A 12,105-nucleotide genomic window follows, 5' to 3' on the forward strand; every position below is an offset into this window, starting at 1 on the left:
TTGGTGTAATGCCACTGAGCCTCTCCAAGCTACTGAAACCAAGCCCTAAAGCAGAGGTGGGGCTGGCAGGGACACCTACTTGCTGCTCCTGTTGTCTCATGGGTCCGGAAACGTTACGCTGAGCCTGTAACATCTGCTGCTGGATTTGTAAACGTTGGTACGCCTGTGGGGACAGGGACAGGGACAGGGACAGGTCACACACACAGACACTGCAAGCTCAACACACCCCCTCCAACTGCCCTGCTCACCACAACACAGAAAAGTTCTGAAAACACTCCATGAAGCAACAGCAATAATCCCGTCACAAACACATTTTACAATACATTTATTTAGTCCCATGTTCGTTAAAAAAAAAAAAAAAGTAATAAGTTTATATGGCAAGAAGTAAAAAAAGTCAGTAAAGACTTTTTTTCTGAAATAACTGTAACACAAATCAAAAATTAAAATGAAGTTTATAGTGTTATACAAATATTTATTTTTGGTTTGGCCATTTTGAGTTCAGCCAACACTTTGTAGTTAAATCACTTGTGCTGCTTTATTCCTGAAAAATACTTGAAAAAATTTTCAAGTAGCTGGCTTGGCAGCAAATTTTTTTACAAGGTAAGTTTCTCTGAAACACATTAGTTCAAAATCCAAAGGAATTTTGTACTAATGTTTTCCAAGTACTGGGTACTGTTCAATTATCATGAGAATAATGCTGTGTTTCTCAGAACTAGAGAAAATAATCAGAAATGAGTAACAGTATCAAACACTGTTAGTAATAAAAGAGTTTGACTAGCACAGAGACCAGCAACTGAACTAGTCTATCATTTGTAATTTTATGTTTAAACCTGGCCACTACTGAGTTCACAGTATCTCTTTTTAAAATATTCTTAAAATCCAATTAAGTATTTTCGTATACATTAAAATATTGATGTAAAGATTTGCAAATACAGCAAAAGTACACAGAAGTAAGTAGTTCTTATCACATTATGTGCTTAACATAATTCCATCAATTAAAGGAAATTCACCCTACACTTTATTTTTCAGTAAGGTAAGTGAAGAAGTTCTGTAGATAACTCAGGTGAGCAGCACTGCCAAGATGTCTCTTGTTATATTGTGACACCTGTGTCCAGTTTAATCTTTCTACTGACATGTAACACACAGGCAAGAGCTGTTTGAGAACACAGTGTTATCATACCAGTAGGAAGACAACTGACTTTTAGTTCCACTTATCAGCTGTAAAGAATAATTATTCCACAAATTACTATTTATAAAGCCCAAGGCAAAAAAAACCAACCCTGTGTTTCTTTAAAAAGAAACTTTATCAAAGAAATCAGCAGCTGATTGTTTTGAAGATCTGTCATGTCATTTAAAAATGCAGTCATTCTCCTATTTTATCTTCATGCCTTCAATTCTATTTAGAGCTTATCTGCCACATCTTTTAACTTACCAGCTGCAGCTGATAGAGCTGGTTCAACATCGTCATATGCTGAGGATTATTAATTGGCGAGGTTAACTGTGCAGGGCTGAGACCAATGTTTTTTGCTGCAAACTGCAAAAGCTGTGCTTGAACCTAAAGAAGAGAAGAGTGTTAAAACACTGTACATTTACTTTTAACAGTGGCAGCTGTGTGAGCCATTAATAAGAGTCACATCACAGGGAAAATGGTACTATCACCAGAAGTAACACCGTGAACAATCAACAAAATTAGCAAGAGGCACTAATATAGTCATAATAACTGTACTCAAGTGTTCATTTATAAAAAAAGAGATGAGAATAAACTCCTCAGAAACCATTGTGCAAAAAGAGGTAATTATATGATATGAATGTGAGAACAACTCAGCCATGCCACATCTTCTGCCTAGGAAACAAATAAATAACACAGGCACAGCCAGGCAGCAGTGGCTATGGAGCCTCAGGAGCATGACAGAGCACATGGGGAGAGTTCCAGGGAAAGGAAGGGTTTGAGTGAGGTGTTGTCTGACCTGAGGGGATAGAAACTGAGGCACTTGAGCACGAAGACTAGGCTGGGATGAATTAAGAGGTTGCACTGGCGGTTGCTGCGGCTGTTGCATGGTCCTGGCTTGTGCTGCTCCGCTATTGCCAAACATACCCAGATTGCCACTCGGTATCTGCAGCAGGACAACAGTGACACAGGCACTTAGTGGCACCACTCAGCACATAACCTGGGTGTTAGTTGTCAGTGCAGGCTTTATTCTTAGTGATTATGACAGGCAGGAATCAAGAGACCAGCACACACAAAGTTTATTGACAACCAGGTTTAGAATCGGGCAAGGCAAAGATTGCCAGGTACCCAATATCCCAAACTCCCCAAACTTTGTACAGATGCCTGAACAAAAGACAGCTGAAGTTGAAGATAGCATTTATAAGGATGCAGAACCCTGGAGGGTTCACAAGATGAACAATCAAAAGTACTTGCCAAAAATGTTCATATTTGTATAGCAAGGGACAGGAGAATGGAGGCATTAAACTCACAGTAACCCCATCCTCCAGCTGGCTAAGCAGTTTTTTTACTTAGTCATTTTATAAAGCTACTGATAATGGACATGCTATTAGTGGAGACTGCTTTGGAAAGATGTGCTTAATGGACTGTAAGTGCTGGACAAGTACTGCCTTAAGAAAACTGACTTTAAAAGAATATACATAATAAAGAGCCACAACAGAATGACAAAGTTTTTCTCTGTTGTTATTTAGTATCATTGCTGGGATTTCAGTTTGATGACAAAAATAACCTTGTCATAATCAACAGTACTTAATGGCTTCTTACTCTCATGGTGGTTATCATTTCTCCCCTCTCTTTATCTCCTCTTCTTTTCTTTCTCTGCCTGTTCTACCCAGGGGCCAAAACACCTCCTTAACCTGACTCAGTTGCTGGAAGCTCCGTTTCTTTCTACCACCTGTTAAAACTATGAGATGCCTTGACACTTGGAGCAGGAATAAAAAAGCTCCCATCACTTCTCCCACATCTCATCACAGAATAATTATACCAGCCAGGAAAGATGAATTAGAGCAATCTCCCTGCCTTAAAGTCTGTGTAATTAGCAATGCCTCAAAAAAAGGGATTTCCCATCAATGAAGGCAGAGCCACACCAGGGTTCAGGGGTATAAATCCACACCACCACAGCCTCTTCTGGATGGATATGTGTCATCAGCGGGCTAATTACAACTACACAGCTCTTCTATGTCCTGTAAGGTGAAATGTTCACACAGCAGGTAGCTCCTCTGATATTTCACATGAACAAAGCTGTTGCATTTCCAGTTTAAAACCATTTTTCTTGGGAAAGAGACTACTCCAGGCACTAGCAGCTACTCCAAGAGAGCTGAAACTCCCCTGGGGATCTCCCCAACTGCCTTACCTGTCTAGAAGAATTCAAGTTTTGCATGCCCAGCCCTGAGGCAATCCCGCCCAGGGTCTGATTAGGGAGTGCACTGTTTGAAAGGGGGAGCTTCAGGCTTGGTGAAGGCAAAAATGGTGAAGTAGTGGGCTCTTCCACTAGGCCGCCATCCTGATTGGAGAAAGAAAGGGTGAGCTGTGTGCGGAGCCAGGAGCCCACAGCACAAAACAGAGTCCCATGGAGACAGAAAAGGGCGTGGATGGATAAAAAGAGATACATAAATAAAAAAAAGAATGAATAACAGAGAATGGAAAGCATGGAGTGAAGGGAGAAGAAAGAGAGAAACAGGGTTAAGGTACTGTTTTTTGTAACTTGGTTGCAACTTTATCCCCAAATCCACAATCCCCCCTCCCACCTTTCCAGAGGAAAGCAGGGATTTTAGCAGCTGACTGCAGAGCTATCATGTGGCCATTGCCTCCTCCCCACTTAGACTTTCTCCTTTCTTCTCCACCAGACTGAAAGGTGGAAGGGGGAGAGGCCCAGCACAGTTCATGGAAGCCCTCTGTCTGTCTGGAAAACTCCACAGCAGAGCACAGACAAACCAGCACTTTACCAAACCCAAAACTTGGGAAAGGCCACATCAGCTTATTGGACACCAGTCTGAATTTGGTTCCACATCATAGCTCTGCTCTTAAAAAAATCATTTTTGCATTAATCCCCTTTCCTAACTGAGACACACGAGCCTCTTTTAATATTCACATAGTGCTGAGTTATTAATACCCCTCTCTGAAACATTACACTGCAAGGCAGCCCATGAACACAAACCATCAAACCCAGCAATGACAGTATGGGCTGGGCAGCCTTGCTGACCATCCCAGGAGGAGGCAGATTTTAGCAAGGCAGGAGCAGCCCCCTGTGCTACGTGGGCTGTAGGAACCAGGGCTGAGTGTGGATGTGATGCACAGCAGGCAGCCCCCAGGGGGGCAAACAGCAAGCACAATATCAAATCATCCAGAGAACTCCAATCAAACAGGTAGATCTCTGCTCATGTTTCAGTGGGCACTGAGCTCTCTCTCAAACTGTGCTTTGATGTCTGGGAAGCCTGCAGTATGCATGATCAAATGACACTGTGTACAAAGCAGGGCTCCAAAAAAACAGGCAGAGAGAAAAAGATTTAATTTGCAATGTGCTGGGCTGGTGTATTTCAGGCAGTATGCCCATTGCAAGGAAAGGCATTTTAAAGAGGTGAGGAGCTAGATTATTTCAACCAATAAATTCAATGCCCCAGAAGACTGTCAGATACTGGTGAACCTCCTTTGTTCAAAAAGCAGCCCAGTCTGCTTACCACATACCCAAACAGATGACCTCATGCAGCAAGCACGCTCACTGAATGGGATGTTTTAAGTTAATCCTGAAAAATGCATTTTCTACAGCTCTCCTTTGATGCAAAGGAAAAGTTTCTTTACTATCAGGCAAAGTGACACTTGACATCCTATCTGACTATCCTGAGGGGGACACTGACATTTTCTAATGATATCCCCAAGGCCTTTCAGCTCAGATATTTTACATTCTGCTGGACATCAGTCACACTCCACAAACAACTGCAGCTTGCATGACAGTAACAGGTTCAAGGATTTCTCTTTAGATCACAGACATATGTTTACAATTCTACCCTTCCCCCTTCAAAGAGAAAATAATTTCAAGCTTGGTGCTCACTCTCCCCTTCAGATGTGATTGTTCCCTGTGTGAACAGACCTACTGACCATGAAAGACCCTCCCTGCCCCCCAAATTTATTCAAGTCTTGCCTTACTGACATTATTTTTTCTCAGTTTGGAAATAGGCATTGCCAAGGATGGTGGAGGACAAGTCACACTGGAGACCAGGGATTTAATTTCCAGACTCCTTCACAAGTGTGTTCCTTGGCTGAATTACAGCAAATGGCTTTGTGTAAGTTTATAACACTTTGTTCATATGCAGCTGGTTCAATTTTATTTAATTTGAACTTGTTGCATTGTGCTGCACAGATCTGTGTTCTGTAACTGAACTAAAATCAATTCATATAACATGAAGTATTTTAGTTGGTTAAATTAAAGCATCCTTTAGCCATTTTTAAGCCAGACTAGAGGACAATTTTACTGCTCACAGTGGTTTCTGACCCATTATTTCTCAGAATCCTTTATGTAATAATTGTTTCCTGACGAACAATCTTTTCTACCTAACCTTTCCTCTTCAGTGATTTTCTTACAAATTTATGTTACACTTCTTCCTCAGGCTACTCAATTAAAAATTGAATCATCACATTAATGCTCAAACCAGCACTGTTTTTAACTTTCTTAAAGGGACTTGACACACCATAAAATCCTACTGGTAGAAGTGCTTCCTACTACAGTTATCTAACACAAAGCACCACACTGGTGTTTTTTAGGATTTTGGGAAGTCTCTCACAATAGTCTCAAATATCAAATGTGACAGAATGCAAGTGGGATTTACTCAAAGGTTTTTAGCCCTATGAGATATGGACAATTTAGCAGAGGATGCCTGGACACTTTGGCAGTCACCTGCCAACAACTGCCACTTCATGAATCAAAATCTGTCTGTCTCAACAGACAGATGAGAGGCTGATGAATCTGCCAGAGGTCTTTACACAGTCAGTAGCTGGCAGAAAATACACACTGGCTTCTTAAAAAAAAGATTTTAAAAAAATCCTTTCCTAAAAGAGGAAGTAAGAGTAATGAAATCTCATCTAAAAAAAGTTATCTTTAAATCAAAGAGGAATTAGGCAAAAGAAATCTGGAGGAAATGCAATAGTCAAAGAAGTGCTCATCATACAAGGGGTGATGAAAATGGTTTCAGTCATTGGATCACAGATGGCAAAGATGGAGGAAAGAAGAATTTAAAAGACAACTTTAAAATCCTAGTGATCAATATCTAATTGTGACATCTAAAAAAAGTTTATCCATATTAATACAATATCCTACTTGTTGTCCTAAAGACAAAAACCAATCACACTCCATCCAGAATGTGAAGGATGAGGCTGAAAAACCCAACAAACACTATGCTCAAATCAGAAACAAGGAAAAGGTCTAGTCAGAAGATTTTTGGAAGAACAGGATAGCAGCTAAGAGGCATCAAGGCTTGCAGAGCTGGATTTTGCAGTAGTAGAGAAGAGGAGCTGATCCTGACTATGAGGGTAGGGAAATGGAGACTTCATTTGCAAGGTGAGAATTTCAGAATCCCAAGGCAAATTCTATACTTGGAAAAAGGATCCCTTCTCTAGGCTTATTTCTGGTATTTTAAGGATGCTTCCAGGAAAATCTGACATGTGTTTCTTACAAATCTGATGGCTCCAGAAGACAGCAGGTAATATCTTCAGGCAAAGCTGACAGCTGAGCACAGCATGCCTGCCACCAAGTGTGAGATAATGTGGTTGAGATCACTTAGCAGGGCTGCATCTTTATTCCCTCAAGACCACTCAAGGGATTTTCTCCCCTGTCCTTTTATGGTGCTACAGGTCAAGATAACATCCTGAGAAATAATAAATTAACAAAGCACTGAGTGCTGAATATTGACTCGGTGTGACATGGAATAAAGAGCACCTGCAGCAAGCAGAGAAAGCAAACACTCAAAGGTGATGTTGAATTGTACAGACCACTCCTGATCCAGAGAGGACAGAGAGTTCAGTGAGTCCAGAAGCAAATGTCACAGTTGGAAATTTTCCCTCCTCAAATGTATAAAGTTAAAAATATAGTAAGTGCTGATTTTAGCTGTTTAGAGAAAAATGATGGAGTCCCAATGCAAGTGAGCTGAGAGAGTGGTAACAATGAGCACACCAACCCAAGCTACAACTTCATAAAGAGGAACCTTGCAGAGCTTATTGAAGATTCAGCAAAGCCAACAATAGGATGATGACTTGATAAAGCAGTAAGTAAAACAAGGAATGTTGGTTGAAGTGCTCTGTCCAGCTGTGTGGAGAGCTTGTTCCTCATCAAGGATGAGCAAAGCACAAACAAGACAGCTCCAGACTCATGCTCTGAAACAGGACCTCAAAGGGCAAAAAGGTTTTGGAGGAGTTGCTCTACTAGCATGAGCTGTAAATCTGGAAAGAATTTCTTTGGGGAAAAAAAACCCCTGTGTTCTTAGAGTAGAAACTATATTTATTTAATTCACTTAGCAAGTTGCTCAACACTGTGATAGCTAACAAATACAGTGTGGGATTATTTCCTTTGTTAGAGCCAAGTCACTGTGACAGATTATGCCTAGACTGATAGATTTTACTTGCTGTATGAATATTAATGATTTTAGTACTCCCTTCTCAATAGTTGTGTTTAACATATGTTTCCAGAATTATGCATCATGCTGCACATAATGCACCTCTCTCTCTCTGGCAAGAATTGTACTGCTGAAGATATTGTTATCCAAGAAAAGGAAAGGCTAACTGGCATGCATGCATCTTTGTGGCCTTCAATTAACACATTCATTAAAGTCTGCCATGGCTAAGAATGAACTTTATATGAGTGGATATCATTGCTGCCTCACACCCTGTACACAGCTCATGTGAAATGAACTGATTTCAGCACAGTTTGTCAAAAGCATTGATTTCTGTGTTCAGAATCCTCCAGGACCCATCTGTATGAACCTTTATGAATCTGTATGAACCTGTGAAAAACATAATGACATCTGAGATTCTTCTTTACTTATCAATAATTTTCAGGAGGATTCTTAGGTGATTTGGTAAGTTTCTGCAGGACTTTCTGTCATGGCTGTAAATCTCATTTGTACTGAAGATTTGGCTGCACTTTTCCATGTATTTTTTTCTTTAGTCACTTTGAATCCTGGACACCACAAACTTCTGGAGCCTTTTCCTCAGTCATTAAACAGTGCTGGAAAATTTGTCATATGTAATCACAGAAAGGGAAGCTCATTGCAGAAGCTATTTATGACTGTCCATGTCTGCTACAAGACTTGACAAAAATGCCTGAACTCCTCCTTCATATTTAGGTACTGAACTTCCACTGAAATTTCTAAGAAAAACTCAAAACTAAAAGAAGAGCATTTAAGAGCCTAATTCTTGGAAGATTTTGGTCTTGGTCCTGACTGATTGTGAATTTGGGCAAGGGTCAGCGACTGGACTCTCACAGAGTGGCAAGATTCCTCTGCTTAATTTTTTTGCTCTTTTTTTCCATTTCTAGTTCCACTGTGCTACTGATTCCTTAGCAACTTTTAAAGTGCAAAACTGGGGATGATAATTTTTTTTTTCTATGTCAATCCAATCATTGATCCTTTCCACAAGAATTCCCCACAAAACTGAAAGAAGACAAGAAAGGGAACCAAGCCGTATCTGTCACATTTCTTTCTATGGTTTCTAAGCAAACAGTGAAAATCATTTCTACACTGTGCACACTGACTTGTGCACCACGTTCCTGCTGCTGAGCTCACCTTGTCAAGGAAGGTGGGGCGGTCCATGGAAGACTCTTTGGAGATTGGTGGTGGGCGGCAGCCAAGGGGTTTGGTGACCATCCCATTATAGTCGGTCACTCCCATTCCACGCTTGTCCATTTCCACCTTCTTTTCCAGCAGAGCACCTGCACAGAAAGGGGAAATACATTGGAAAAGGTGAAACAGGGAGAGAAAACTCTCTCTCTGTTGGCTGAACTGCCAACAGCAGTTCAGAGAAATACATCTTGCTTAGAAAAGCAAGGGATGAAAATAAATATTATCCAATTGGATTGAATATAATCAAATGCTCAGAATCATGCAGGGTTCCTGTGTTGGTTTAAAGACAAAAAAGTTACTTACACAGATACTTACTCATGGCCTGATCAAGATTCATACTGTTGCTCTTCAAGGCCTCTTCCGCTGGCTCTCTCTGTAAAAACAGGAATTATGTTAAAAGTGATCATGTTCATATGATTTCAAAGTAACCTGAGAAAACAGACACATCTCTTAAATACTGGATTTAATGTTTACTCAGCAGCCTAAATAATGTCTGTGAGTATTTTTTTCTGCTTTCAGCAATTCCCACAATTCAGGTATTTCAGTTTGTCAAGGAAGTACTGGCTCTACAAGGTGAAACACACTGTTCTGTTTGAACGTCTTCCTGTTTTCCACAAAGAACTCAAACATCACAATGATATGACTCTCTCTAAGAAACAACCCAGCTAGACTTTCATTTCACCTGTTTAATAAAAAAGGAGGAATGGGAGGGGATTATTACTGCAGTTCAACATAATACTTGTTATAAAACCATGAACTTCAAAATATAAACGTGCTCATGGAAAGGATATCCCCAACTGATCTCAGAGCAGATTTCTGAAATCACAGCATATGTTTAAATGCAGGTCAGAGCTACTTCCCAGCCTGGAGACTGAAGATCTTGGTGTAGCTACAGTCTGTAGCTACAGCCAGAGTCAGAAGTACAAGCTGAAAGCTAAGGCACAGTGTGCTGGCTGAGCTCTACTCACAGGGAAGCCCATGTCTGTGAGCTGTTTTATCAGACGGTTCATGATCCAGGCCTCATCCTGCTTGCTAGATGTCTTCATGCCCTTAGTAAATAAATGGGAGATTCCATTAATGGGCTGCTTGCCACGTTCATTGCAGTGAGATGTACATAAAAGAAATGGTAAGTGGTTTTTATTAATAACACATGCTACTGAAAGATGTATTAGTACATTAATTCAGAAAGTATTGAAGAACCCTCCGAGCAACGCGACTACAATTCTCTTCCCCCAAAAGTGTAAAATTTTATCTCAGCTGAATAGGTGTTCAGTGTACTATTTAGTATTTGATTTGCTGGCCACTGAATTAAAGCCACCTTTGAATTTACATATTTCATTTTAATCCTTGGCAGAAAAATATAACGAAATAAAGCTGAAACAGTACAACACTTCCTGAAAAACATTCTCAAAAACAAGTTTGCAACCTTGAAGTTAAGAATGTTACTCAGTGTATTTTCTTAAAAACAAACAAGAGCGTCTAGATAAACACCTTTAAAAGATCTCTGTGCAGCTTTTCTATCACAAAATCCTTAAGAAGTCTCTTCCTTTCAGTTCTCCAGAAAGTACCAAGGGACAAGCGCGGATTTGTTTTGGGCTGCGGACAGTACAAGAAACAACCACACTTGATCAAATCACCGGCCTAACTGTTGGCTAATGGAATAACAAACAAAGTGGCTAAATGCATTCCCAATTCCTTTAAGTTACAGCCTGGCCTTGTCCTGAAATAAAGACTGTGCAATGGAAAATTTCCTCACACAATTGTCTGAGTGCAGCATTAACACAAGTTTGCTTTGTTCACACACACACCGTCCTCACAAATAGAAAACAGCTTTTTTTGTTAAACAGCTCCATCACAAACTACTGTTTGCTTTTCCACCACCATGGGAAGTGTTTGAAAGCCCCCTTAACACCTTCTCCTCTTCTGTTAATACATTATCATTTCTTTAGAATACATGGAAGCTTATAAAACTTAGAGAAAACACAGGCAACAACAACAAAACTCCCGAAGCATGTGACATGCCCAAATTCAAAGATCTCCCATTTTCCCCTGGAAACAAGGTAGGCTGTACTTGAACCACTGTAGTGGCAAGCTGTGCTTGTGTTCAGGTGTCAGAGGTTTAATTTCAGGTGTAATGCACCAGCAAATTTGTGACAACTTACTCTACAAACATTACACTTATTCCACTCTTGCTGAAGAGTGTCTTTATTTTTGTCTTACCTTTTGAAGTCCTTTCTTCGGGGCATTCCCCCAGGAATTACAGGAGGAGCTGCTCTCTTGTGAAGCAGTATTATTCCACATATCTCCTTCTTCATCTTCCCACTGACTAGTACTGAGATTCACTTCATCCCCACCACTGCCCCAGCCTTCTTGCATAGATTTTGAAGCTGGAGGGAAAAGAGGGAGAAGAAAAAATTTTATTCAGTTTCCTGCAAATTTTACAGAAATAGCCTTCTGTGCCACATTCAGTGTGCTAACATAAGTATTTTAAAGAGATAAAGAGGTTCATCACATAACTTAATTGGCATTAAAATGATAAGAATGTCTTCTGTGAAACTAGCAAAAAAATTGAAAGTGCTTAGAGAAGAAAACCCAGCAACTGCAAGTCCTGCTTTTCCCAGAACCACTAAGATCTGTGGTCATGGCCACTCCACTCTCCTAGGAACAAGGAACCTAAGTATAAGCACACACTTGTTAAGTGCTATTTTGCTTTCAATGAATCTCACCATTTTTCCTACCACATTCTTCCATGAACAAATTCAATTTCAAAGCCATTTATGCTCAGAAACTCATTTCCATCTTGAAGAATGGAATCTGAAAGGAGTTCGTGGGCTGCAGGGAACGTTTCACATTCAGTGACAAGGTTGTGTCACCTCAGTCCCTTCTATTCTGTTTACTCTGTTTAAAGCTGGGATTACTCATCTCAAGAGCTCTCACTCCCCCTTTTATGTTTCCTGGGACTTCTAACTATGGCTATTTTGAAGGAGTGAAACTCTAGGCAATCTCCACAGCCAAGAGGAGAGTCTAAAGCAATCATTGTGGCCCTCAGGAAATTCAGTGATGGAGGATATTTATCAAGTGCCATGAGTCAGGAATCACAAAGCAGGAAGTAGCTCAGGATGTTCCTGAACCTGGCAATAGTTTTGATGGCTGAAGAAAACACCCACTCACTCAGTTTAACCCAACATGAGGTTGTTATGATTAGTGGTTCTCAGGTGTTGCTTTTCCTACAAAAGTCAATTCTATCTTGACTATTCTCCACTGCTTCTCATC

General features: G+C 40.4%; 1 protein-coding gene across 12 annotated transcripts in view; it reads right to left on the minus strand.

Moving 5' to 3' along the window:
- Positions 1 to 12,105, minus strand: part of TNRC6C (trinucleotide repeat containing adaptor 6C) — a 98,046-nt gene that overhangs the window by 16,093 nt on the left and 69,848 nt on the right. For 4 of the 12 annotated variants that reach the window (XM_056505682.1, XM_056505677.1, XM_056505676.1 and 1 more), the window contains 9 exons: positions 11,053 to 11,219; positions 10,324 to 10,428; positions 9,801 to 9,881; positions 9,148 to 9,205; positions 8,776 to 8,921; positions 3,360 to 3,533; positions 1,968 to 2,114; positions 1,433 to 1,555; positions 80 to 163 (listed from right to left, as the gene is read on the minus strand). In XM_056505682.1, coding sequence (XP_056361657.1) covers positions 80 to 163; positions 1,433 to 1,555; positions 1,968 to 2,114; positions 3,360 to 3,533; positions 8,776 to 8,921; positions 9,148 to 9,205; positions 9,801 to 9,881; positions 10,324 to 10,428; positions 11,053 to 11,219 — 1,085 coding nt within the window. The remainder of the gene's footprint in view (positions 1 to 79; positions 164 to 1,432; positions 1,556 to 1,967; positions 2,115 to 3,359; positions 3,534 to 8,775; positions 8,922 to 9,147; positions 9,206 to 9,800; positions 9,882 to 10,323; positions 10,429 to 11,052; positions 11,220 to 12,105) is intronic. The other 8 variants (XM_056505681.1, XM_056505685.1, XM_056505679.1 and 5 more) reach the window with 3 other exon arrangements.

This window comes from Oenanthe melanoleuca, chromosome 18 (genome assembly GCF_029582105.1).
Source record: "Oenanthe melanoleuca isolate GR-GAL-2019-014 chromosome 18, OMel1.0, whole genome shotgun sequence".
In the NCBI taxonomy this organism is placed as follows: domain Eukaryota; kingdom Metazoa; phylum Chordata; class Aves; order Passeriformes; family Muscicapidae; genus Oenanthe; species Oenanthe melanoleuca.